The 26,495-nt window shown below is 53.8% G+C and overlaps 8 protein-coding genes across 8 annotated transcripts; 4 read left to right on the top strand and 4 right to left on the bottom strand.

Moving 5' to 3' along the window:
- Positions 1-112: 112 nt before the first annotated feature.
- On the top strand, positions 113-2,382 carry Triagg1_7972 (uncharacterized protein; the record flags this gene model as incomplete). Its single annotated transcript, XM_062902766.1, has 4 exons — positions 113-319; positions 400-799; positions 856-2,051; positions 2,113-2,382. 4 exons carry the CDS (start codon positions 113-115, stop codon positions 2,380-2,382), a joined length of 2,073 nt encoding a protein of 690 aa, XP_062753052.1.
- Positions 2,383-2,688: 306 nt separating this feature from the next.
- Positions 2,689-3,201, bottom strand: Triagg1_7971 (uncharacterized protein; the record flags this gene model as incomplete). The annotated part of the gene is made up of 1 exon (XM_062902765.1): positions 2,689-3,201. One exon carries the CDS (start codon positions 3,199-3,201, stop codon positions 2,689-2,691), a length of 513 nt encoding a protein of 170 aa, XP_062753051.1.
- A 661-nt stretch (positions 3,202-3,862) lies between these two features.
- Positions 3,863-6,450, bottom strand: Triagg1_7970 (CAZyme family GH63; the record flags this gene model as incomplete). Its single annotated transcript, XM_062902764.1, has 3 exons — positions 3,863-4,108; positions 4,187-6,153; positions 6,219-6,450. The coding sequence occupies 3 exons, from the start codon at positions 6,448-6,450 to the stop codon at positions 3,863-3,865; spliced, it is 2,445 nt and encodes an 814-aa protein (XP_062753050.1).
- A 401-nt stretch (positions 6,451-6,851) lies between these two features.
- Triagg1_7969 (uncharacterized protein) lies at positions 6,852-7,694 on the top strand (the record flags this gene model as incomplete). Its single annotated transcript, XM_062902763.1, has 2 exons — positions 6,852-7,205; positions 7,377-7,694. The coding sequence occupies 2 exons, from the start codon at positions 6,852-6,854 to the stop codon at positions 7,692-7,694; spliced, it is 672 nt and encodes a 223-aa protein (XP_062753049.1).
- A 686-nt stretch (positions 7,695-8,380) lies between these two features.
- Triagg1_7968 (uncharacterized protein) lies at positions 8,381-13,812 on the bottom strand (the record flags this gene model as incomplete). The annotated part of the gene is made up of 2 exons (XM_062902762.1): positions 8,381-10,062; positions 10,134-13,812. The coding sequence occupies 2 exons, from the start codon at positions 13,810-13,812 to the stop codon at positions 8,381-8,383; spliced, it is 5,361 nt and encodes a 1,786-aa protein (XP_062753048.1).
- Positions 13,813-16,300: 2,488 nt separating this feature from the next.
- On the top strand, positions 16,301-16,915 carry Triagg1_7967 (uncharacterized protein; the record flags this gene model as incomplete). The annotated part of the gene is made up of 3 exons (XM_062902760.1): positions 16,301-16,327; positions 16,445-16,794; positions 16,867-16,915. The coding sequence occupies 3 exons, from the start codon at positions 16,301-16,303 to the stop codon at positions 16,913-16,915; spliced, it is 426 nt and encodes a 141-aa protein (XP_062753047.1).
- Positions 16,916-18,956: 2,041 nt separating this feature from the next.
- Triagg1_7966 (uncharacterized protein) lies at positions 18,957-20,351 on the top strand (the record flags this gene model as incomplete). The annotated part of the gene is made up of 6 exons (XM_062902759.1): positions 18,957-18,995; positions 19,049-19,172; positions 19,254-19,359; positions 19,430-20,157; positions 20,245-20,267; positions 20,325-20,351. 6 exons carry the CDS (start codon positions 18,957-18,959, stop codon positions 20,349-20,351), a joined length of 1,047 nt encoding a protein of 348 aa, XP_062753046.1.
- A 386-nt stretch (positions 20,352-20,737) lies between these two features.
- On the bottom strand, positions 20,738-26,399 carry Triagg1_7965 (uncharacterized protein; the record flags this gene model as incomplete). Its single annotated transcript, XM_062902758.1, has 2 exons — positions 20,738-21,321; positions 21,398-26,399. 2 exons carry the CDS (start codon positions 26,397-26,399, stop codon positions 20,738-20,740), a joined length of 5,586 nt encoding a protein of 1,861 aa, XP_062753045.1.
- Between the last annotated feature and the right edge of the window lie 96 nt (positions 26,400-26,495).

Below are 26,495 nucleotides of genomic sequence, written 5' to 3'. Positions count from 1 at the left end.
AGCTAGCCTGTTGTACAGGGGATCTTGTTAGAGATGAGTTGACTGTAACTCTGCTCAATATCAAGGTTCCGAAGACGAGCATTGAGCGACCATCTCACCGGAGCTTCAAGCAATGGGCCGGCTTCAGGACGTGACCCGCTTCCTCTTGGCGGCCGGAGGCTCTGCCTCTGCCGACGGCAAATCAACTCATCTCTTCCACGAGGAGAAGAATGCCTTGTTTATGGAGACTTGGACCGGATCCGAGCTTACCAACAGGCAACAAGTGGTGACTGGAGTCAGGACTGACACAGCAGCACCTCTTGTGTCCTTGCACTACAATGTAAGCTACATGTACCCAAGGACTCCAACCCTTGACACTGTTACACCAGAGACTTACCAAGTATACGACAAAACTTACAGAGAGTCTTTGTTGTAGACCAGACACACGCCCTCAGATGCTTCACAGAGACTGAGAAAGCCGAGAATGAACACGATAGTGATGACGAAGAAGAAGAAGAAGACACCGTCTGGGAGGACGAGGAGTTGGACGGCTTGGACATTAAAGTCCACGACAAAAGCCAGCTTGCCGTCGCCTGCGGTAAAATTACAATCGTAGTATTCTATCAGAACGCCGATGGTACGATCGGCGCCATTGAAGATGACGGCCACCATGGATGGAAGATTGCTCAACTCCCACACTCCGAGGCTCTTCCCGGAACCCCCATGGCCAGCTTCCAAGCCAAAGACGCCGTATACTTTGTCTATGTTGCGGCGGACCAAACTTTTCGTTATTTGGAGCATAGCAACGATGAGTGGAAAGGTATGCAGTCCTGCATCTGCAATCTCATGGCTCTACGTCTCTAACTCTGGTATTAGACGCACCCTTTTCGAGTGCCAAGATAGAGGGAGCCACTGCCAAAATATCTCTTGCCGAAGACGAGAAAGCAGAGACTGACCCGAAACTCTTGATCTTTTGTCTCGCTGACAATAAGCTGTCCACAATCAAGCCGGGAAGCACCGAAGCAGAAACCTGGGGCACAGTGGAAGACGGAGTGTATAAGCCGACGTCTGATCAGGAGAATAACGGGTCGCCACAGGGAAGCATTCCGATTCCCTTCCACCCCGGGTCTCTCTTCATCTACTCGTCTGGCCCTCCGCCTCCTCCACCTCCTCCTGTTGTCCCCGCGTTTTTCCCTGTTGCTTCCCCTTTTGCTTGTTACGAAGATTTCGGCCAATTGAGCTTGAGGGATGATGCTCAGTATCAACAGCCTCTTTATCGCCCCCAGCCCCCTCCTCCTTATGAATATGCTTATGGTCGTTTCAATGACCGTTACTATGAGTCCCAAGACGAGCCTATGCTTAGGCAATCTACTCAGCGGCCTGATGCGAGATCTGGTCCGCAGCCCCATTATGATCCTTCCTGGCAGGGGTCTTACCAGCACCCTTATCGGGCTCGTGATATGTATCAGCAGGATCCTTACCAGCGAGATCCTTATTATCAGGATCGTTACCCGCAGGACTATTATCAACGGGACCCTTACCAGCGGGACCCTAACCAGCCTCCTCCTCAGGACTTCTCCCGGCAACAGAATCTGCCACAAGAGCTTCAACGTCAACAACAGGGTCCTCTTCAAGAGTCCTCGCGACAACAACAGCAACAACAACCTCCTCTACAGGAACTTCAGCGTCGACAACAGCCTCCTCTACAGGAGACTCAGCGCCAACAGCAGCCTCCTGTCCAGGAGATTCAACGTCGGCAGGAGCCGGTTCATCGCGCACCTACGGTTGAGGATGGAGAAGAAGAAGATGACGATGATGACTCTCCTCCCCAGTCTCAACCTCCGCCTCCGCCTCCGCCCCAGCCTCAGCCTCAAACGCAACGCCAACCTGCTCCTGTACCCAATGCTGAAGAGACTCAACAACGACGACAACAACAACAGCAGCAGCAGCAGCCACAACAACATCTTCCCCCTTCGCCCACAATCAAGACTGAAGATGACCCGGAAGCCTTTCGGCGACACCGTCCCCTGATGCAGGATCGGCATGCTCGTGGCATTTGGCCTGAGGAGACTGTGGGACTACGGCAGAGTGGTGCTCGCCGTCTAACTTCCCCGGATTCCGCGTTTGATGAAGACGAAGACGAATTCCTCCAGCATTTCCGGCGTTACCGCCGAGAAGCACTTGAGCGTGATCGTCAAGATGAACTTCGGCGTGCTGCTCGTCAGGAATTACTTGAGCGTGACCGTCAAGAAGAAGAACTCCGGCGTGCTCGTCAAGAAGAACTTCGGCTTGCTCGCCAAGAAGAAGGCTTTCGGCGTGCTCATCAAGAAGAGCATTCCCGTGCTCGTCGGCCTCCCCCTCAACATCGTGGTTTCGACTATGAGCCTCACCATCCCTATTTGACCCATGGCCATGGGCTCGACGATCATCGTTCACCCTTTCGAGGTGGGCATCGTTCTCGACCTGACCCCATCATCAAATTCCGCACCTACCACTACATTACTTCGATGCGGTGTGAACGATGCCACCGTCGCTACAAGAAAATGGGTAGAGGACTGCCTTTTGCACGTAGCCATGAGTGGGTTAAGAAATGCCGTTGTTGAAGACTTCACAGCAAGGTGGACAGGGGGGAACGTGAATACACATCAGATTGATACGAGCGATGGCAGACATGGGATTCTTTCTTTTTGAAAACAGCATCTATTTAGTCTAGTTCGTTGACTTCAAGTCCTTGCGAAAATACACTCGTTCATAACCATCCTCAGTCTTCCTCCCCGTCTCCGCATACCCAAGCTTAGCATACAGCCCAATGTTCTCATACATCTTGATATTCGTAAACAAAGCCATCGATCCGATGCCTTTTTCTCTCGCAACATGTTCTGCAAAATCCATAAGAACACGACCATAGCCTCGTCCCTGGGCCGCAGGCTCAACAACCAAATTGTTAACCATGATTGTGTCTGCTTCAACGTCGATGCCTAGAGCAATAGAACCGACAATCGTGACGAGCTTGTCATCAGAAGTAGATTCTAGGACGTAAATATCGCGTGAGTTGAGCAAATCGTTGTAATCGGCCACCATGGGGGCGGGGGGCTTTCCTATGCGTTCGATATATTTGGAGTAGCTGGCATTGACTATGGCTTGTATGAAGGGCACATCTCCAGCCGTGGCTCTTCTGATGCTGAGGCCATTCTGTAGAGCTTTTTGAGGGAGCACAGCCATTGATTGGTGGTGATAGAATGTCGGGTTTAAAACACACAAGTTGTATAGTTGGTGGGAAGTGATTCAATGTCTCAGGTGAAGTTCATTCATTGGATCGACATTATTCGCCGTACGACTCATCCGCGTCCTAAAACCGGCCCAAGCCTGACTCATCCTTTACAACTCCATCTCCCAATCAACAACAACATCACCAACATTTTCATTTTTATTCGTGGTTGATCATTCATTAGATTTCCCCCTTCTCGCTCACTTTCACCACACACAACAAAGACACGTCGTTGAATTGAGTCAGCACGCAGGATTCAACGGTAATGCGAACCGCTGTCAGAAGACAAAGCCACGAACCACTGAGGATGCGAACCCGCCGATAGCTTCGGCACACGACGTTTCGCCAATCTCTCTCTGACGGGTCATGGGATACGTGTAGAGCTGCAGGCGATTATGCGTGCGCTTTACGGGGGTTTTGAATTGCGGCCTGAGCGTCACAGGTGCCACGTAGCCCAAGCAAGCATCAGCCTCGTCGTTTCGGCCCAACCAGCCCAACCAGGGTTGCATTGCATCCATGCATCTGAATCAATCTCTTCTACTGCAGTACTCTATCTTGGCAAAGGCTGGGCTATCGTCCAAGGCGTCAAACTCGAATCAAATTTCATCCTCCCTTTCACAGCTCATCCCTAATTGGCGCTGCATCGTCCAGGGGCGCCATGGCCATAATCTTCACCACCAAGCTCGTCCATCCAGTGAAGTGCTGCGTGCGCTGGCCGGCACCTGTCTCGGGGTTGTACTGCTCCCAAGCGAAGCCCGTCTCCTCCCAGCTCTTGAACACGGTGTCGACCAGATTCGTGCGCAGCTTGTTGTACAAGCCCCGAGCCTTGCCTTGGAAGGGGCCCTCCTGGGTGGCGATTCTCTGTCAAACGAGTTAGCTTCAAACACTTGGGCTGCTGGTGCGAGTTGTCCGTCGTGACAACAAATCTGTGAGACTTACGTGGAGTTGTGTTAATGCCATGTAGTTGATGGGCATCCATACTGGGCTGCGCCAGTAGTTCTCTTCCGTCCCGTACAGCGGATCTTGCTTGCTCAAACTTCGTAGGCCATGAGGACTGAACAGGTGACTCTCATCGCCCACGAGATCAAGAATCTTGCCCAACTTGGCATCGTCAGGCTTCATCAACCCGACCAAGAACGGGAACAGCGAGATGTATCCCTTGTGGCACACGAGAGCATGCTCCTCATATTCGTCAATAGTGGCATCGCAGTAGCAGCCATCCTTCTCCGACCAGTGGAGGTCATCAAGGTTACGCTCAATGGCAAATAGATTCTTCTTGAGCTCGGCGATTTCGTCCGCAATGCCCAACGCATCCGCAATGTTGATGAGCGACTTGGTCATGAAGCCCACCCACGACATGAGATCCACATGGAGCTCACCCGGGTGCGGCGGCTGCGGTCGAGGATAATCATCCAGCCCACTGGTAAGACAATGTGTCTCGGACCGGCCCTTCCACCTATAAGCCTCCTTGGAGGAGAAGGACTCTCGGTCATATGCCTTAATGTTACCCCTCTGCGTCTTGCGGAACCAATCGTATTGCCGTCGAAGAAGTGGATAAATCTTGCGGAGAAAATCGCCACCCAGCTCCAGGTTATCCAGATGAGCGTTATACAAGGTCTCTCCTTGAGATAGCGTCTCCTTCTCGGCAGGCGCGCTACCGTTGGCACCGCGAAGGCGCTCCATGAAGTCCTCGATGATTAAAAATAGGGTCGGCGGGTTGGCGTAGTGGGGGTATTGGACCTGGAACTCTACTGGTACTTTGCTTCTGGCCTCTGGGCCAAGAATTTGCTCACGGGGGATCCATCCATCGCTGTCCATGGTGTTATACCAGCTCTTGATAACCTCGAGCGTCAAGTCGATATCCCAGTCAGCAATTGGTATGAGATGGAACCCTTCGTCCCAGAAGAACCCGCGAGGGAAGAATGGTCGCGAAGGAACGCTCGTAAATAGCTCGTATGGGCCTTCTAGCTCCTGAGCCTTGCGTGCTCGGGCCTCGGCCGTATCGTCCCAGAAGCCCTCGTTCTCTTCCTCGTACTCATCGGCATAAGACCGGTCAATCAGTTGATGTCCCTGGAAATATCCAATGCCTCCAATCAGGTTGGAAAACATGCTCTTGCCAAACTTTTGGTACTTGTCGGTGTTGTAAGGCGCCTTCAAATCAAAGACACTTGAGAACCGCTGTGCAAAAGCCTCCGAGGTCTCTTTAATCTCTCGCGTGACGTCTTGGCTTGTCAATTCCTTACCAGCTGAGGCTGATGAGAAGATGACATCGAATTCGAATGATCCTTCAAACACTTTCTGAACGAGGTGGACGTTACCGCCGCCGGGGTGGGACTTGAGTCGGTAGATTTGCCATGGGGGAGGCAGAGTTTCGTCAGTGAATTGGTGTTGAATCTCCTGTATGGGTTCTTGTAACTCTCGGAAGACTGCAGCCTTTGCCTGCCAGATATGTTCGCCTGGGAGGCTGAGGCTACGCACCACTGTCCTATCTCCTCGTCGTGAAGCGGATACTTCATGGTCAGAGGTTGGATGGTTGCCGGATCCCTCAGTAATCACAACGGTGTAATCGCCCAGGGCACTGGAGCTTCCTTTCAAGGTGACGTCGCCTTCGAATCCCAGTCCATCGCCGTCCTCACCCTGGACCTCGAGATCTCCCAGGCCTTCTTGGGCGATGTAGTAATGCACCAGATACTTGGTGTCGTCGGGTGTGTCATCACGCACAGTTCCCTTGATTCTCGCAGCCCAGCTGCCGCCATGGTTTCCTCCGGGAACCTTGATGAAGGAAGTGGTGATATCAATGCCGTTGCCTTCGTCGTGGATCGTCTGAACGCCACCAGTCCGTGCATCGTACTCATCCCAACCATATCCATGAATGTCCTGGCCCTGCTCACAGGTGTAGCGGAACACTGCCATTGGATTAGCATCAGATCCGTGAAAAACGATCGCCATCTCACTCAATCCTCTCACATACACGACTGGATATCCATGTACCCCTCAACTCTCCCCCACATCAAGCCCGTCCACAGGCCCTGGGGCAGCCTCGGCCTCACTCCGAAATAGAGATTTGGCTTGTAAGGCCCCCATAGCAAGCTCTGGTTGTTCAGACGGCCAATTTCGTTAATCAGGACGGTTTCGCTGCCCGTAGCTGAGGCACCAACCGCCAGCGCCGCCGCAGAGGCCAGCAGTTGGGCAAACCTGGCCATTTGCGCCCTTTTTCTTCGTCTTTTCTCTACAGAGCTCGGCTCTATGCAAAGATAATCAACAAGAGTCCCTCCTCATCCAAAGCAGAGAGAAATGCCAACCCAGAATAATTGGCTGTTGATCAGAAACAGCTTCCGGGCTGCAATGAACACGGTGGTGCTGCTAGAGGTCACTGCAAGGCTGAGGAGCCACTTGGCGCGAGTGGCCAATCAAGCTGCCACAAGCCACACAAGCCACACTTCCTAGTCTTTTTTACCCCTGTCATTGTCTTCAGCCTTGACCCAGAAGCACAAGCTCAGTTGATTCTAGAAACTTTCAAGCTTCAACGTCATAGTCTCCTCGCTGCTGTGAATCCCCCAACTTGTCAATTACCGCAATTCCAAAGCATATTCTTTCAGAATGAATGATTCACGCCGCTCCAGGCGGCCCGACAGCCGTCAAATGTGGGATGATTCAGACCGTCGCGACAGAAACCCTGCCCGAGATCGCGAGCGCGAGCGCGGCTGGGACAATCGAGATCGAGAGAGAGATCGAGACCGAGGACGAGACCGCAGAGGGTACCGATCGCGGTCACGAGAACGACGTGATAACCAGAGAGATCGCTCAATGTCACCGGATAAGCACCGACAAAACCGTGGGGGGGACAGAAATCGAGGCGGCCGAGATCGTCGCCCAGGACGAGATGGAGATAGGCGGGACAGCCCTCGTCGACAGGACGATTGGGATGACCGTGATGACCTTGAGAAAGACAAACGATGTAAGCAGACGGTCGAGGAACACCATCTTCAAGCTACCAGTATCCTCTCGCTAACATACATCGGCAAAAAAAGCAGCAAAACATCGCGACGACCGTCGCCGCTCACCATCCCCTTCCCACTCCGCCCTTCCCACCCGCCCCCATCCAGAAAACAGCTCCCGCAAATCCCAGCCCAACGCCAAAGCCAAGGCAGACAAGCGCAGCCCCTCGCCCGCTCGCCGAGACCGCGGCAGCAGACGAGACGCATCTCCCTCGCCGGCCAGGATGGAGCAGGACGAGTACGACGACGACATCGAGGTCGAGGGCCAGGACGACGACGACGTGGCCGCCATGCAGGCCATGATGGGCTTCGGTGGCTTCGGGACCACAAAGGGGAAGAAGGTCGCGGGCAACAACGCCGGCGGCGTGCGCAAGGAGAAGAAGTCGGAGTATCGGCAGTACATGAATCGACAGGGAGGATTCAATAGACCGCTGAGCCCGTCGCGATAAGAGGCGTCTTCTCATATCACGGCTTTTGGAGGATGGAGTGTATCGGACTATCAAAGCTTTCTAATTTTTTGTTTTTTGTTTACCCTTTTTTCTTATGTAACGATATCCATGATGGCATAGCACTTGAGGTCTTTTTTCTTTCTGGCTTTTTATTCTACAGAATGTTGTACCAAAAAAAAAGAATAAATCATATGAAGTACATTACTTGAGCACGCCTCCCCATGTACGTGATATCGCTTCACACGCGACCACCGCTAATATACTGCACCATAATGCATACAATTATTTCCTTAATTTCAAGAAATTAGAACTTATCCGCGTCCGCAAAAGGGAATAATAACACAGAAGAATTCAGGCCACACCAACAACCATACCCTCAAACGGACAGCCAAAACGCAGAAAGACAACAGTACCGCAACGTCTATATCCACCAACCCAAATTCGCCAGCTCTCTTCCAAATTCAAAAAGGAATGAATCAAAAAAGGCGGACCAAAAAAGGAGACGTCTTCTCTTCTCGCCTCTTGCGGCTGTTGCAGTTGTAAACATTAAGTATGTATGTACTTGCTGGCAGGTATATATGTGTATATATATATATGCTGATCCATGGTTCTTGTTCATGGTTGAATTGTTTTTTTTTTCTTGCTTGGTTCTCTAGAAAATACATGGTGATGATGTTGTGTGACAATTACTCCTGTATCTTCTCGGATTCCTCCGGCTTGCCGTCTTGACCAGCGTTTTCTTCCTCCTTTGCATCCGTCTTTACTTCTGGTGTCGTCGTCGGCGTTGTAGCCTCCTCCTCTTGCTTAGGCACGTCAAGTGTTGGCGTGGGCGGGATATCCTCCGATACCGATAAAATAGAAGACTCATCCCTCGCTCCGTCTACTGTGCTGGAGGCCCTCTCTCTCCGTCTTCTCCTTGCTCTCCGTTCCTCCTCTGCCGTCTGCCTCCTCGCCTTTCTCATTGTCTCTCTCCTCTCTACATCCGCCTCATCATTTCCATCGCCTCCGCGCACATCCTGCAACAGCGCCGCGGCCCGGTCGGCCAGATCGTCCTCTTTATTGCCATCTCGTGAGGGAGGGGGCAGTGAAACGGGCGTTTGCGAATCTCCGTCTTCGTCAATTGTCGGTTCAGACTTGGAGAAGTTGGTCTCGATGTCTGGTATCTCGTCGAGATCGTTTATTTGCTGCCCAGAGGCCACACGGACCTGGTGGCGATCCTTCAAGCGGGCACGACGGCGACGGTCTCTCTGGTCCCGTGCCTGCGGTGCGGCTGCTCGAAGTCTCTCGAGCAGTGAGTCCATGGCGCCAGTGCTTGATGGCGATGCGGGTCCACTGTCTGCCAAGAGAGTGGCCGTTTTCGTCTGCGCGTGCTTGCGCTTCATCGAGGCTTCGTTGCGCTTCCTCGTCTCCTCCACCAGAACGTTCTTCTCGCGCGACTTCTTCCACTCTTGTAAAAAGCCGGCTAGCTTGGTGAAGAAATCCCTTCGGGAATTCTCGTCTGCGGGATCTTCTCCGTAGAACAGCATGATGTCCTTGTAAGTCTTCATCATCTCCTCCAAGTAGACTTGCATCTGCTCTGCCTTCCTTCTGGCCTCCTTCATTACTCTCTGAACGACTTGGCCGACGCGATCCTGGGGGTGGAACTTCTTGGGGTCGCTCAAGTTACCATTGTCCAGGGACATTTGCACATTCTTTACGTTGGCAATGTAGTTCTTGGCATCGGCCTGAAGCTGTTCAATGTTGATCTTTTGCGCCGTGATGACACCGGTAATGTCGTCGGCGAAGCTCTCCCACTCTGGATACTGGTTTCGGACAATGCGCTCCACCAGATCGGCAAGCGTCGATTCGTTCTTGTCATCCTTGACCATGCCCAGTCTGGCGAGCGAGCTGAGCTTGAAACCGCGCGCTTGCTTGTTGGCGTCGTTCATGTAGTTTCCAATGTCCAAGATGAGACCAAGGACATTCATAAGTGCGACCGAATCTCTCAATGACTCAGAGACAGCGACAACGTCCTGCATCTTCGCACTGATCTCGTCGTAATCCGATTCGAAGCTCTGCGTCAGGGCAAGCGCCCTCATCCTGCTCTTCCAGTAATGATGAAGTTCAAATGCCGTATACAGATACATCTGATCCTGTCGCGTGAGCTCTTCGGGATCCTGTTCACGCGTTTGGTTCTTGGCGTCTGGCCCTGTCAAGTCAGTGCTATAGGGGGCCATTTGCTTGGCAACGTTGTCGTTGATGTTGCACATGTCGTCCTTTGACAAAAAGTCCATGACACCCTGATTTGTGATGATGATGTCGTCGCAATGGATAATCATCTGCACAATCCTTTCAACCGAGTGCTGAGAGAATTTGGCAAAAGCGATTTCTAGACATGCACATGTTAGCCCAACATTACCAAAGGTGTAACGGGTGTCTATCTCCAAACAATCAACATACCAAATGCTTTCCGAAGGTCGGACGATATAAGCTGTTTCTTATCATCCTTCTTGCCGCCAGATCCACCAATCTTCTTGATTTCTTTGGCCACGAAAAGCTTCTCGACTTCATCCAAGATTCCTCTGCGACTAAGCTCGTTGTATTTCTGTTCTCGTTCCTCGGCAGAGGGGGCGTGAGCTGCCCAGTGACTGGTCTCTGGGGTGTCGACTTTCTCCCAGTGAAGAGCCTTGAGTTTCTTCTTAGGCCGCATCACTGGCAAGCCAACAGAAGGCGAAGCGGCGAAGGCGGGTGTCTGAGGCAAGTAGTGACCATGCATAGCGCCAGGCATGCCAGGAGGCGGTGGTGGAGGCGGCGCCATACCCCCGACACCAGGCATGGGCGGCGGCGGAGGGGGAGGTGGTGGCATTCCCATGGCACCGGGCATGGGGGGCGGAGGTGGAGGAGGTGGAGGAACCGGGAACGCGCCCGGCATCGGTGGAGGTGGAGGAGGCGGCGGGGGAGGTGGAACACCGGGGAGATGACCGGGCATCGGGGGAGGAGGAGGTGGAGGAGGCGGCGGCGGCGGTCCTCCGGCAGCGGTGATCTCGACCTTGGGGGCCTCGCCTTCTGCCGGAGTAATGGGGGAGGACGACTCCATGCTCGGGTGGGATGGGCCTGTAGTTGCGCCCTCGTCGGCTTCGGAATCGCTGCCTTCGTATTTCTTGACCTTGGAACCGATCTCGCCGAGAAGCTGTGCCTGCTGCTTTGCGTCGACAACTGGCCTTCTCATCTCGATGATTCTCGGTCGCTCGATGACAACACCCTCCTCATCCATCTCAACATCGTCTTCGTCAATAGCAAGCTGCTTGAGCTTGGCCAGTCGCCTGGACCTTCGCCTGGACGCTCTCCCCCCACGGTGGATGGTTCCGAGAACACTGTTAGTAAAGTCGCGAGGTGGTGTGCCGCCACCAGGGGGGGTGCCTGGTTCCCCGTCGCCATCCATGGCTTCTCTGAGAGCACGGAGGCGGTCGGAGGGACCATCTGTGTCTCCCCAAATCCTGCCCTCCAGCTTATACTGGGTCTTTTGTCGCTCTAGCTGCTTCTGCAGACGCTCCATGAGGCGTTCGCGGTCAAGAATGCCTTGCATCTGTGCTGAGTTGCTTTCCTTGCCGCCGGGCTTGCCACTGCTGGCCTTAACAGCGTTAGATGCCGCGATGTCCTGGGCATCCCGCAGCATCAGATACAGCTCTCTTGTCTCAAGCTCATAGCGCTGCGCTTCCTTGGCTCGGACGCTTTGAATGTTATTTAACTCGCCTTTGAGGCCGTCTGCCTGGCGCCTCTGAGCCTCGATGAACCGAGACTGTTCGTCTAGCTGCCTCTGCAATTTGGCCACGAGGCCATCGGCTCCGAGCTCCAGCTTTGCCTTCATCTCATCTCGCTCCGCCATGGCGGCCTCGGCAATCTGTCGGGATTCCAACGCCTCATCGAGTGCCTGCCGAGCTTCGGAATCGGTATGCAGCTTGTCCAGCAGACTCTGAACCGTGAAATTGAGACTCTGCTTGAGATCCATGTTGGGGAGGCGTCGGTCCATGGCCACATAGCTGAGCATCGAATCGACGAGCTGGAACATGCGTAGCCGCTCTTCGCCATCGTTGGCTCGGATGAGCATAAGGTGCTGAAGCGCAGATACGAAATAGTCGTGTGTCTTGGTTCCATGCAGCTGCTGTTGAATCGTGTCTGCGATTTGAATCGGGTCGGTCAAGTCCTTGACATCTCCCTCGATGTTATCCTTCACACTGCTGTTCTCACGCTCGAGCATATCCTCATAATCAATGGCCTCGTTGGTGCGGAACCGATCAATCTGCTTGTCTAGTAGTTCGTACTGAAACCCCTCCATCTTGGTCAAGATCCTCTTGATGCCACAGGCGTGGAACTGGGCTCTGATGTGAACCCTCATCTCGAGGTCCTTTTCCGGTGCGTCAATGATCATGTTGACCAGAATCAGGGTGGCAACCGCGTATTCCATCAGTAGGTTCTCCATTCCGATGCCTCCCGTACGAAGCTCATCGCTGGCACCCACAAGACTGCCCATCTTTCCTCGCCCATCGACGGTGACCTCCACCAACCGCATCCAGGCGTCGAATCTCCCATTCTCACCCACTTGAGTCTTGACTTCGTCTAGAGCCTGAATCACCTTCAGGTGTCCTTCGCCGTGAGGGCCCCAGGTACAGAGGAAGGTCAGAATTTCGCTCACGAGCTTGCGCGTGGTAAGTCGAGATGAAATAAGGCAAGTGGCCAAGGCCAGCAGGACCTTTGATTGCATCAAGGCATCGTCGGCACCGAATTTGTTGTTCATCAAGGCCTTGAGACACTTGACAATGTCGTATTCGCGATCCAGATTCTTCTCCGTCTGTGCAGAGACCACCCCAGGAACTGGCCCTCCGTTGGCATTTTTCCTGTTGATCTTGAGCAGCAATGTTACCAGAGCCACTTGACCCTGACATTCGACAAATCGCTTCACCCAGCCTATCTGTTGCGTTCTCAAGTTGACTTCCAGAGACCCCATGCCCTTCGCATCCAGCTTATCCTCCATGACCCTCCTGACATACCACTCGGGGGTTCCCTCCTCATCGGAATAGGTGGTTACGTCGGGTGTGGCATACTGATTGGCTCTGGCGGTCTGCTTTCGTTTCTGCTCTCCTTGCCACTCGGTCAGACGGTCCTGGTGCAGCAACGTCCACTTCTTCTCTGCGGGGTAGGCCGTCATCTGTCTCCTGGCCTGCTCGGGGAGGTTGTGCCATCCTCGCTTCTGCATGAGCTGCATGAACATCTGCTCGACCACGTAGTTATCATCGGGCTTGGGGAAATAGAAGCCATCGTGAGAGGTCGGCCCGTAGGCGCTCATCTTGGTCAGCCGGTGAGACTCGCGGGGCGAGTGAGGCTGGTGATGTGAGCTCAAAGGCGGCGAGGGCGCAAGCGTGGTGTGTGAGGAGCGGGCGGATGCCGGATTCAGGAAACCTTGGCCGGAGCCGTAGGGGTTGTTGAAGCTCTCGCCCGAGGACCGTCCATAGTGAGGGTTCTGGTAAGAGTCGTACCGCACGGGATACGAACCGTTGGTAGCAGAGCTGGACGTGCTCCCGCGAGCCGGGCCGGCACCAGGCACAGCTCCGACGGCAGGCCCCGGGCCCCATTGCTGGTACTGGGCCTGCTTGCCGGTTGTGGCCATGGTGATGTTGTTGATGGACATGTTGGACGAGGTGCCCGGGCGCGCCGAGGTGTGGGGGTGGGAGGAAGCCATGGCGGACGGATCGATGGAGGGATACTGGTGGTAGTCGAAGCCGCTGAGGTTGAGCTGATGAGGCACAGGCTCGCGGCGCTGCGGTGCGTGGTCGGGCTTGGGGATGAACTCGTGCGAGACGGGCGAGCGGGAGCCTGGCGGGACGTCGTAGGGGATGGACGTGATCACACCCGCCATCTGGTTGATGCCAGCATCAGGAGAACTGGGTTGGTCGATCGAAATCGACGACGACTCCCGCTTGTGGCGCGAGGAGCGCGAAGAAATTATGGACGCCGTTTCGAACTGATCTGACGAGCTCTTGGGATCGATGTCGGTGTAGCGCTTGTCGGCGCGGTGCTTGCCTCTGGAGAAGAGGGATCTGCCGCCAGAAGACTGCCTTGACTTATCGGCAGCGGACGACATGATAATTGATCGTGGAGAGAAGTGGGTAGGCGAAACACGTAACGGCAGCGGAGTGCGAGCCCTGGACCGCTCGCATGATGGAGGCCTAATTTGCTAGCAAGATGGACAGGGCTGGGCCTGCAGTGGGGGGAGGGGGGAGAGGGGGTTCTCTGGCGATTTTTTCCCGTCTGGTTTCTTTTCCTTCTTTTGCTTGTTTCTTTTGCTACTCTCGTTGTTCCTGTTGTCCCTTTGACGGGTTCTATTTCTTTGTGGCCCGTTGCCTCCCGCGCCTGCTGCTGCTGCTGCTGCTGCTGTTGCTGTTGCTTCGGGGACGGCCGGTCTTTTCGCAAACGCTGCTGAAGATCCAAAGGCGGACGAGGTTTCGGAGCAAGGCTGAGATACAGAAGACGGGGCCGCTGAAGGGCTCGAGAAAGTGGTTAGTGATAGGGGGCGGGGGCCGTAGAAGGATGCACGCACACACACTACTCGTACACTTGAGACCAGGGGGTGGGTGGGATTGATTGATTTCTGTTCGTCTGGATGGGTTTTTTTCGGCGTGTAGTTTTATCGACAAACGGCCAGATTCCGTTGCAGGAGCTGCTGCTTTCAGCGCTTTGGATGCCGTTCTGGTACTGGCCTCGGAAGACGACGACGAGCGAGCCCAGGAGAGTTGAAGACGAAAAACAGGGCCCCTGACCAAGACCAAAGACGCATCACAGGGGAGCCCATTTGCCAGGGTCGGACGCTATTAGGCTCGGTCAGTGGCGAAGCCTCTGTAGCTCTTTTTGGCCGCCGCAGCGCTAGCAGCGGGACTGATGGGCTAGCTGGGATGCCCGACGGCGCTGAACATTGAACGGAGCGCACAGGCGTCGAGGCCATTGGGTGCCGTGCAGGCGCTGACTTCAGTTGATTGTGGCCCCTAAACCTGCCTTGACGGGCCTAATTGGGTCTTGCGTGCATGTGGATCACTGGCATTTGGGCAATCGAAGATGACCCACAATCGACGACAGGCGGGAAATGAGACAAGGGGGGTTGGTTTGAGGAAATGATGGCATTGTGCGATGGGCTGGGTTATTCTTGTTTCGATTCTTTTTTGTTCGTCTTCTTGTCAATCCATCGCCTTGACCAATGCGGCATATACTGGACTGACTGTACATACGAGAATGCGCATGTGCCCAGGTCATTCAGTCAGGATTATGTCATGCCGATGTGTCGCATTGCAAACTGGAACCTAAGCCTCCTTCGAAACAGCCGAGGCACCTCACTAGGAGGTACTAGAGGACTTCAAAGCCTCATATAGATGGACGCGTTGATTCCCGTCATCTTCTTCCTGCTAGTACTTGGAACCCCGTATGTACTTGCTCTGGCAGCACTATGGATGAAACACCTCATAATGGTGGACGCTACCGATAGACGGCACGGTAGTACTCGTACAGTACCAACGTGGAAGCTTCCGATACTACCTGACAGCTCGGGAATAGGGAGTTGGCGTGCCATGGAAATCTGTAACAATCTAATAAACGGCAGAGCAGATGGGCAATTAAAGATCACGCGTTGGGACCCCCCGTCGTGGCAGTGGGGAACAAAAAGGCCGTGGTCCATGCCACATCTAGAAGCAGTCCCTGGAAGCTTCCAGCTAAAGTCCGATGTCGTTTGGCCTTGAGCAAATGGATGGTTGGATGGATAGGCCCGGAGTACAGAGTACTTGTAAGCTGCCCGAAGTTGGGATATCCGCGTCCTGGCATATGGGTCGTTGATCTCTCACATCTTGCTATCTCAGACCCAGGGTAGCATCCCTTGCCTGCCTACCTCGAGTATCGTATACTCTTGGCGAAGGTACCAAGCAAGCATACCTTAGGTACTACTAAACTCTGTATCCCAAGCTCTCATTTGGGTACATATCTGTGTTGTGAGACCCTTGCCGATAAGAAAAAAGTCACGATATTGATGTCATTTACCCAAGGTGCCTGTCCAGGTAGATCTATCATCAATGCTGCCACAACTACCACCTCCCAAATATGTCCCTTAGTAATATCTCCATAATCCCGATAACCTCAAATGACTGCTCCTTCAGCTCACGAGTAACTGTGCTTGTATCTAATACCACTCGCAAATCCCGTCATCATTCATCAGTTCAATAAATCCCCGTCCCCCTTCCCTAAACCGCCTAGCCCCCAGCGGTGGCCCGGCCCTGCAAGTGCCCAACTGGCTCTCTAGCGTCTCCGGGGTACGTACTTGCAGGCAGCCTGTCTGTACATTGTACCATGCACTCCAGAACTCCAATGTCAAAGCCATCATTCAGTCGAGTCTCAGTCATCGCCATCCCACAGTCGTCAGCCCGAATCTTAACGATCCCCCCTTATAAAGCGCATTCTGCTTGCTTTGCTCCATGGCTAGGTAGGGGTCGGCCCTGTCGCCCCATCGCCAGAATCACTTCGACAAGCACGGCAGCCACCCGCAGCATAATCGCATCAACCTGAGAAAAGACAACCCGAACATCAAAGACAAAATGGGCGACGCACTAGCCGGTATCAAAGTAAGCCCTCACCCTCCCGAGAAACAAAAACCCCAAAAAAGAACACAATCGACGGATAGCTCGACATCCCGACTTGAATGCGCCCGCGACTAACGCGCCGCGTGCCGCAAAACCCAGACGCTCGTCATCCCCGCCGTCATCTCGCTCATCATCTTCCTCCTCCTCACCTTCGTCGTCGTGCCCGTGTGGCGCCGCTATCGCAGCCGCTACAGCCAGTACCTGCCCATCGACGCAATCTCCGAGCACACAACCTCCTGGCGCTACCGCATCACCAACCGCATCGTCCGCATCGCCAGCCTCCCCTTTCGATGGCGGCGAGATAGGGATATCGCCGTGGCCGGCGGCATTCCGGATCGCGACCTCGAGGAGGGCGAGGAGCTGGGGGACATAGACGAGGACATTGCCCAGGTGCTTAGTGCCCTGGCCCGGTCCAGACGGGCGGACAACGAGAGACGCCTCAGCCGGGAGTAAGTACGTTGGCGGCCAGATGCATTTTTGTTTTCGTTCTGTGCCCCCGTGCCAGGCTGACTGTATATAAGGCTAGAGGAGGGATTCATAGACGACAGCAGCGATTCAGACTCGGATTAGCACGAGAGCCTGCTGAAGAGATGGATAAAAGAGAAGCGCAAGGGGAACATGTCATTATAATACATCTAGAGACATCACGCCACCTTCTGGCAATACAGGGGATTACCTGCTCCAAAGGCATGACCAAAGGCCAAAAGGGCCGGATAATCAACAGGGCACTACTAGCGACTCATTCAAGACGGCCTCGTACCCGGTGGATAAAGAGACACGAGTAGCCTCACATACCACCCGCCTGACATTGCGATACTGGGTATAAGTTGGCGCCAAAAGCGATGGACGATTTAGCACAGTTGGACAATAGCCGCTTCCTTATACTTCTATTAGAGATGTACAATACCATCTATCAACTTTATAGAAAAGACCTGCTTGAAGCTGTCCCCCAAACGCTCCATGCCAAAACAAAACGCTCGCCCTGCTCGCCAATACAGAAATATCACATGCTGTGCTCCGGGTATCTTGTGGCCGGGTTCAACTCGAAAAGAGACGAAAACATGGCGTGTCGCCGAAACCGGCCATGCAAATCGAAAAAACAAAACCAAAGAGAATGAACATCCCTGAACGCCGCCGCTGTGCGCTTCTTCGCTATCCCAGACGGGAATAATGTACCGCCATCGGAATTGAACAGTTTCTCAACCTTGAGGCACCTCTTATCCTTCATCTTCAAATCTTCTGGAGGCCTCCCACTCTTCCTGGATCTGAGCTGCCGTTATATGGCCACAATAGTTGCATGTATAGACAACGAATTGACCCATGTGTCTCAATGTCGCTCCTACATATGTCGAGGGTATACGGGGTAAATCGCTCAACGGGTTAGCACTCTCTGTTCTGGGAGGTGTGATCAAGGTGCAGTCAACAGTTTCGTCCGAAGACGCTTCCGTTGATTCATTCGAACCTGAATCGCTATCTGTGAGAGTCCTCAATTCTTTTTGGGGTGTGTTAAAGGGGTTGTGAAAATGGAGCGGGACAGCCTGGATGAGATTATCCATCTCTGCTTCGCGCTCGTCTAGAAGATGCTCGGCTGGGATTCCAAGAGTTGCTCCGGTTGGAGATCCCGGGGGAGTGAACCCTTCTTCGTTCGGAATGGAGACATGAGGAACAATCGTACCGCCTAACGGGCAAGGACGAGGCGGGTACCGACCAAGAGACGGGGAGGGAGTATGAGACGGGCAACGACCACGAGGCACACATGGAGGCCTAGGTGGTGTATCTTGCGTGATTACGGGTCTGACCAAGTGTTCCCTGCTTCCGGATTCAAGCTCTCGCTCAATCATAGAACGGCTTCTCCTCAGACGCATCCATTGCCGCCTCCATGATGTAGCGATATGTTCGGTGACGGTTCGGCCAAAGCCCCTGATGCCCATTGCTGCTTTTTTCAAGTGCTGACTGGCGGAAAACGATTGAGTGGTAGTGCCCAGAGCGAGACTGGAGATGTAGACGAGAGATATAGACTGCTGTATGATGTATATAAGAGATGGCTGTTTGGAATGAAAGTTTGGTCATGGTTGTATGATGTAAAGTTGTTGGATGTTAAGTCGACGAGTTTCGAGGTAGCAGATGCGGCGTGTACGCTCTGTCTACCTATGCATAATGTGTTTCTCTCTTTCTCTCCAATAGATGTAGCTGCCTTCTGGATGACAATGTTGATTGTCCAGGTTTATCATGGTAAGCTCGACTTTGTGTGTTGACGCTGCAAGGTTTACTCTGGATTGGCAGTTTCCTTCTTGATAGGGTTGGTGCTTGCCTTGAATGATAACTCTTCTCTTGTCATACGATTCATGATTTGAAATCAGGTATAAAAAGTTGTTTACTCAAGACGGGGTAACGTTTGCTATGCTCATCTGCTTGGATTTGGAAGGTTTAGATAAAAGGGGACTCTGCAGGCATCTATTGTTCCAAGTTTAGCAGCATCAGCCTCTTCATGTATTCTGAAAAGCTGAATCCCTTGATTCCATATTTTCTTGATAAAATAGAATACAAATTAATCTAATACATCTTCGGGTTGCATGTTTAGAATCGTAAAGACGTCGTCCATTCTCACTAAATGGATAAACAGGTTGATGCACTGGGCAATCCTAGGCAGGTCCAGCTACTGTGCTGCAGCGCTCGTTTCCCCCACTAACACCACCTGTGCAGCCAAACTCCAGCAACCGCAACTTCAACCTGCTCCGCGAACTTGTCCATTTTCACGCCTCAGCCAACGACATCCCCCCCAAGATGAGATTCCACAGCGATTTAAAAAACATTCGCACATTTGCCAGTGAGTTCATCTCCATCACAACAATCCCATCATCATCATCATCCCAAATGAATTGAGCTGACCGGCTTCACCCTCGCAAAGAACTCACGGCCGCATTCTCCGCCTTGGAGAAGCTGGTATGGCTGCGCCTGAGCGATGAGACGGCGCATTTCACCGTCGTGCCAGACACGGGATCGCAAATCTGGTCGTAAGGCATCACCTTCATTGTTCCTCCTCTCCGTTGCTGACTGAAATACCAACCCGTTTCTGTCAAAAAGGGCGCTGCCAATGGATTTCCTCTTCGAAAACTGCACCATCCAGTCCGCCGAGCCAGGCAACACCATCAACCTGGAACTCTCCCTCCAGCCGCTCCATCGCGCCCTGAAATCCGCCCAGAACAGTCTCTCAGCTTCTCTGCGCCTCACCAAGAAGAAGGGCATACCTGTGCTGTCCATGACCATCACCACTACCACATCCAGGCCGTCCCACGGAAATGCACCTGCGCCCTCGAGACCCTCTCACGACGATCCCTTTGGCGACGACGACGACTTTCCCTCGGCCCATCTCGAGACTTCTCTACGGAGAGAGCACGAGAAGATTATCACTCAGGATATTCCCATCCGCGTGCTCCATCCAGACACCGTTGCCTCGACCGTCCAGCCCGTGCTGCAAGAGCCAGACGTGCACATTCAGCTGCCGCCACTCCTCCAGCTCAAGTCCATCTCGGACCGCTTCACCAAGCTCGCCCTCGCCTCCAATGGCTCCAACAAATCCCCTAGGCTCGAAATCAGCGCAAACATGCACGGCGGGTTGCGTGTGCGCATCGCCACCGAGACGGCAGACATCTCCAGCGCCTGGACGGATCTCGACAACCCGGAGCTAGATCCGGCCCAGCTCAGGGTCCCCATCGAGGATCACCCTAGTACGAGGTTTCGCGACCGTGGACCTGACTCTTGGGCTTCGATTTATGTCGACGGGAAGGACTGGAGCAGGGTTCTCAGTGCCGGTAGACTTGAGGGGAGAGTCATTGCATGCTTCTGCCACAATCATTCTTTGGTGTTGTATGTCTATATACCACACTATGACGATGCAGGCGGGGATGATGCAGTCCTAACGGTAAGTTTTGTCTCTTATTTCATGTCTTTTAATATGCAAGCTAACCCCTAGCCTTAGTATCATGTTCAAGCATATACTGCATAAGGTAGCCGGTAAATGGCGACGCTATAAACAGGCGCAAAGGAATTTGGGAGGTTTCACGGCGTACTTCAAAAGATAAGGGGATCAAATGCTCTTTTTTTTTTTTTGCTCTTCTCGTCCAAGATATCCAAAAAATGTTGCGTAGTCATGTACATCTGCATCAGTCATCCGCTCGTTCGTTCTCTCATGCCATCATTCCTTCCGTTCCAAAACTTCGTCTTGAAGTAAAAATAAGAAACCTCAGCCAACAATTATTACAGTACCATGACGTCCAATCCTATAATACAATACTAAAACCGGCTGTTGTTGTTGATAAAGAAACAGATTCTGTGCTCAATGCAAGATGAAAGACAGAAAGAAACACTTCTCATTCTATCAAGTTTGTTGCTTCATTTGGCCATGACATCAACATAACGCCCAGCCTTCCTGGCCTTCTTTTGCCCTGGTTTGCGAGGTCCAGCGCTCAACAGGTCGTCGATGCTGCTGGCATTGCTCATGCTCGTAGTAGGCCTGCTAGAGGGCTTGCTGTCGGTGCTCGCGCCAGACATGGACCGCAGCATTGGCGGCGCGCTGAGACTCTCCTGCGACGGAGCCCTGTTGAGGACTGCCGGCGGAGCCAAAGTTCCAAAGCCGGATGACGGGGGAACACTTGATCGGCCCTGTGCGGGAGGCGGCGTGAACTGCCTGAGCGGAGGAGTTCCGCTGACGGACCGGGGACTGCTGCTGGCCTTGGGGGGCGGCGGCGTGGCTGACTTTGCTTCGACCTGCTCGGCTCCGGGCTTCTTGTTGATCCATCGCTTGAGCTCGGGATCATACACAAAGCTGCTTGCTTCGCCGAGCTTGGCCCTGATAGGTTTACCGGGGGACGAGGACGAGAGCTCTCCAGGGCTTCCGCCTTCCTTTTTGCCACCTCCGAACCAGCTGGAGAAACCCCATCCTTTCTTGGCCTGCGCAGCTTCGGCGGCACGTCGGGCTGTTCATGGTTAGTACAAATGGTCTCTCATAGTCATTGCAAAAGAATGGAGTGGTGAAAAGATAAAGACACTTACCATCTTCTTCTGCGGCCTTACGGAACATCTCTTCATTCTCACGATCCTTTTCCGCCTTGGATCTCTCCTTAGCCTGAGGAGCGGAGAAATCGTCGTCGTCATCATCCATGAAGCTCTTCTTCTTAGGCTTGGGTTCATCATCGTCTTGTTCCGCAGATGGCCCAACACCGGAATCGTACGACGGCGGCTCATACCCATAAGGCTGGAATGACGGAGGTTCATAGCCGCTTGAGGGAGGTTCATAACTGTTCGACGGGGCTCCAGTTACGCCACCATTTTTGTCTTCAGGTTCCAATACAGACGTGCTTGTTGGAGGTTCATATCCGTATGAAATAGGCTGGTATCCTTGGGTAGAGGGGCCTGCCGTTGGTGGTTCAGAGAGCGGCTGTGATGAGGCTGATTCCTGATGTCCGTATGGCTGATATCCGGAGTACCCTTCATTTTTAAGGATAGGAGTCATTGGCTGGAAGCCAAGACCTGATGAAGCAAATCCATTGCTGTGAGGTGGAGAGCCAGCAAGAGAGGGGGAAACTCCGTATGTGCTAGTATTGTACTCGTTCGAGTTCCGCCCGGCCTGGGGGAATGACGCTGACACCTGTGGTGATTCGGCGCCATAAGCAGGCTGAGAGCTGGCAGGGGCGTATCGAGACAACGCCGACGACAGGGCTGATGTTGCGGCGGGAGCGCCAGCCCCGGGGTAGCTGGGGGAGCTGATGCCCAAAGTGTCAAAATTGGAAACAGATGGAGAGCGGCTCATCGATGGGGTTCCGATGCGGGCAAACGGACCGCTTTCCTCATTTGGCGTTGCGTTGGTGCCATCAGGATCATCACCGGCAACGAACTTGTTGAATCTGTTCCACATGCTGTCTGACACCTTGTTCATGGTAGGCTTGGACATCCATGAAGAGGATTCTTCCTTTGGAGCCTGTTTCAAGCGTATCATGAAGTCGTCGACAGCCGCTTCCAGCAGCTGGTGGTGATAGGGCGATCGCTTTGTCTGAGAAGATATCGCTGTGAGAATGGCATCGCAGTACTGGAGGGCCCTGTCCCGGAAGCCATATTCAGCCAAGGTGATGGCGTGGTGAAGTTTGTAGGCTGCTAGGTGAGGAGCGCCAGCGGCTGCTGAAGCGGTGCCTGAAAGAGACAGGCCGTACTCGTAAACCTCGCTGAGTTGCAGAGCCTCCGTATCCTTGGCAATTTGGTGCGAGTTCTGGCGATGGTCTGATCCCAACAAGACAAAGTCAACATTTGGGTCATCAAAGCCACCGTACACAGATATTTGCCTGCTAAACATGAAACAGATGTGAGCTGCTTCCGCTCTTCCGTAGCTAGACAGCAGCTTGCCCAAGGCATTCAGCCCACGGATGTCATCGGCACTGCGATTGCTTAAAACGAGAGTCAAAGTTTCCCTCCACTTGTCCAAGCCTTCCATAGAGTCCTTGGCCGGCTGAGAAGATGATCCGGTCGAGACCAGCTGCAAGCCAGCACGGGCATGCACAGGAACGAGCTCATCGACACAATCGTCATAATTACCGGATAGGATTTTGTAAAGAGCCGCAAGAGACTCATTATTCTGGCCAGGGTGGTTGACTTCCTTGCGGACAAACTCCTGTGCAACACGCTTGTACAGGTCGGGCGAGACTGTGTGGGAAATGAGCATGGCGTGGCCCCATAAACGCTTGTCGACCGCGGCCCAGACAGCAGTTTCACGGTCACCTTTGAGAAGGGAGTGACGAATTTGCTCCATAGTAGCGGAATCGGCGCCGTCGGCCTGCATCGACGTCAACGAAGCGCCATTGAGACTAATGGTCGGATCGGTCGGAAACAGGGCATCGTTTTCCGCAGTTGGCGTAATAGTCCCTGGGGAGAGAACATCTCGGACGGCCTTCTCTGCTGCAGGGTTGCCTTCTAGCACGCCGTCATACTCGACAAAGACGCGGAGTATCCTCCACAGCAACAGGCGTTCAATGGCCCGTTTCGCCTCGTAAGAAAGCTGTGGGTGGAAAGACACGTCTGGCAAGTCCTTTGCCAGGCTTTCGATTCCAGCACTTAGCCAAGTAAGTACCTCTTTCTTCTTTGATTTGCCCTTTAGTGGACCGGGGAACTTGGCCAGGCGGTCCTGCAAAGACTCAATGTCCTTGATATTCCGCACCCTGACTTCTCCTGGAGCTCGCAACATGGATGGTGTAGTTTGGTTCATGACATATCTCGGAATGCTTTGGGGGAAAGAAGTGACTACTGTTCCGCCAACTCCCCAAGAAATAATAGGAACGCCTTGCCATCTCTGAAGAGGGTCTTGTTCTCGCCCATCAGTGGGAGCAATCATGCTCATAGCCTGATATATAGAGCGAGGATGGGCACTGGGCGCATGTGCAGTCTTGGTAGCTGGAGGAGACGCGGGCGAATGCGAAGATGCAGGTCGACGAGCGGGCTCTAACGGCTTCGGGCCATACTGGTTACCTCGAGTAGCCCCAGGAGATTGCGTCTGAGCTCGGGGAGGTGGAACAAACTCTGGCTGGGTCGAAGGAAGGCCGCTAGGTATGTAACCAGAACCTGGCCTTTTAGGGGGTGATAAGGTAGCCTGAGCCGAAGGGGTGGGCAAGGGCGGTGGCGAACGGGTGGCACTGAGAGACTGGTCGTCTTCCTCCTCAACTTCTCGGGTGGGAGGGAGGGAGGCAACACGGGTCAGTCTGGGCTCATACGAGGAACTAGCTCGTCGCTCAGTGTGAACAACTTCTCCATTGACACCATGTGGCTTGTCACTGCTAATCTCGAAATGTGCCAACGGGCTAGAGGTCCGCGGCAGATGAGGTAGGGCTGCCTGAGGTGGTGTGGCCGAGACAGCGGGAGTATATGCAGCGGTTGGGGTGGATGCAGGTGGTGCTGGAGAATACCGGCTGGCCGGTGGCGGCGCACTTTGGCTGGTAGTTCCCTGGGGGGGAGGAGCTGGAGAGTATCTGGATGCATTGGCGGCCGGTGAAGGCAGAGGGCCATTTGGCGATTGAAGGGGCGCATAAGGGCTGACTCGCTCAGGAGCCACAAGATTCACCTTGGCGACCGAGTTTGGAGGAGCAGCAGGCGGAATCTGAGTTGCCATGGGAGGGCTCAGAGGAGATGGCCCATGGGGGGAGGTTGCCAGCGCAAATGGGTTCGGGGAAACAGCTCTGGTGCTCTGTCTAGAGATTGAACGCGGCCTAGGTGCAGTCGGCAAGTCTTCGAAGAAACCCGACGACTTGTGTCGTAGAAGAGGCGATTTCTGAATACCGCCTGGGGGCACCATCTCAGTCGCGCTCATGCTGGCGCTTCGCGGTGGGGGAGGAGGCTGCAGTGAAGAATTGTTATTCAGTTGTAGCTGCTGCAGACTGGCTCGTTTCCTAGGCTTCACGGTGGAGGTAACCAAATCCGATGGGAGATCATAAGGCGACGAATAGCCTCCCTTGGACTTGTCGGCAAAGCTCTGAGCTCTAGGCGAATCTGAGGCCTGTTGCAGGGGAGGATGAGGAAGAGCTTGGCCGTATTGCGGCGCAGCTTGGAATGCCGTCACCTGGGGGGAAGGTACACCATAAAACGACGGCTGTGATGGCGTCGTAACAGGCGTATATGCAGAAGCAGCGGATGTCGACCGTTGCTGAGTAGGTGCATATGTAGTGGGCGCAAAAGCAGGCGTTGATACCACACTACTAGCTTGTGAGCTCAGCGGTGCGGTCTGAGTCGGCGCTGGTGCTTCATCAAGATCATCCAAAAGGCCTTCATCATCGCTGCCCAAGAACGCAGCAGCATCCACTTCCTCCTTATCTTCTGCCGTCGTGTTCTCAATGAGGAAATCATCACCATCATCATCGCTGGCGAAGGCTTGTTCCCATTTTGACGAAAGATCCTGGCCTGGAGGAGCTCCTGTCTCGTTCGCGTTACCATGTCCTTCGAGCGGGTCTGTCTTCTCAATCACATTGCCAAGGGGTGAGATAAGGCCTTCTTCATCCCACTCAGGCGTCTCCTCAAGCGTGGGTTGGTGAGAGAAAGGCTCTACGCTGGCAGCTGCCAAGACTTGCATCGTCGATTTCCGCTGCAACGACGGGCTTTCATCTCCCTTGTCTGCAGCGTCTTCTCCAGATTGGTTGATTTGGCTGAAGAAGTCGTCATCCTCGTTATCATCGTCAAAAGAGGGGGTATGGGCATTTTCGCCACTGGCTGTAGCATCAGGTTCGACGTGTGAATGGGGTATCAGTGGAACTCCCTCCTCGAATCGCGCTTCGGATTCTGCATCTTCCGCCCATTGTATGTCTCCGCCAATAGATCTAGACGGCGCATGCTTGCGCTGTGAATCTTTCGCAGGCTCGGATGTCGAATCTAAGCCGGCCTGAGGTTGCGCATCGGCTTGATACTCTTCTTCTTCAACGTGGACATCTCTCTCTGTCTCCTCCAGCACATCAAGCGCCTGATTCGATGGCAGATGTACATCATCGATACGCTCTGGGTCCTCCGCCATCAGAGGCACGACGGGAAAAGAATTGGTTCTGTCGGTTGGGGACATGAACTTGAAAGGGTCTGTGTCGGTCCTTGAGAGGGTCCACTCGGTTTCGTCGTTATCGCTAAAACTGACTTCGTGAGAGGTCCGAGCAAAGGACATGGAGCTTGAATGTTGCGCAGTACGGGTTGCAGTTGCAGCCGCATCTCCTTCTCTTTCTGCTACGGGCTCCAAAGGCTCTGCGGTGGTCTCAGCAGTTCCCTGGTGCGGCTCGGGATCCTCCGAAGCTAGCCCAGCATCGCCCTCAACATCGCCACCAAGAGAATAAGCCTGGTCTTCGGCATCGCGCCCGCCCTCATGATGATCCAATCCCGCCGGCTCTTCTTCAGGTGTCAGGTCATGGCCTTGAGTCTCGGGCAAGGGCTGCTCCGCAGATGCTTCTAGTATTGTGTGGTCGTCGTGGTCTGCTGGAACATCATGTACGCTATTTGGCATCAGTGCCGGATTCCATGATGAGGTGAGCGGCTCGCTGGCCATGATCAATTGAAGGCCGAAAGGAACAGCTCCTCGCGAGCAAGGCGCGAATCGGAAGCTTCTACACAGGCCAAGGATTGTTAGCAAGCGAAGCGAAGA

Source organism: Trichoderma aggressivum (assembly GCF_033847375.1).
Source record: "Trichoderma aggressivum f. europaeum strain CBS 100526 chromosome Unknown scaffold_037, whole genome shotgun sequence".
Taxonomy (NCBI): Eukaryota; Fungi; Ascomycota; class Sordariomycetes; order Hypocreales; family Hypocreaceae; genus Trichoderma; species Trichoderma aggressivum.
The sequence above is the reverse complement of the archived record's forward strand: the minus strand, read 5'-3'. Positions and strand labels throughout refer to the sequence as shown.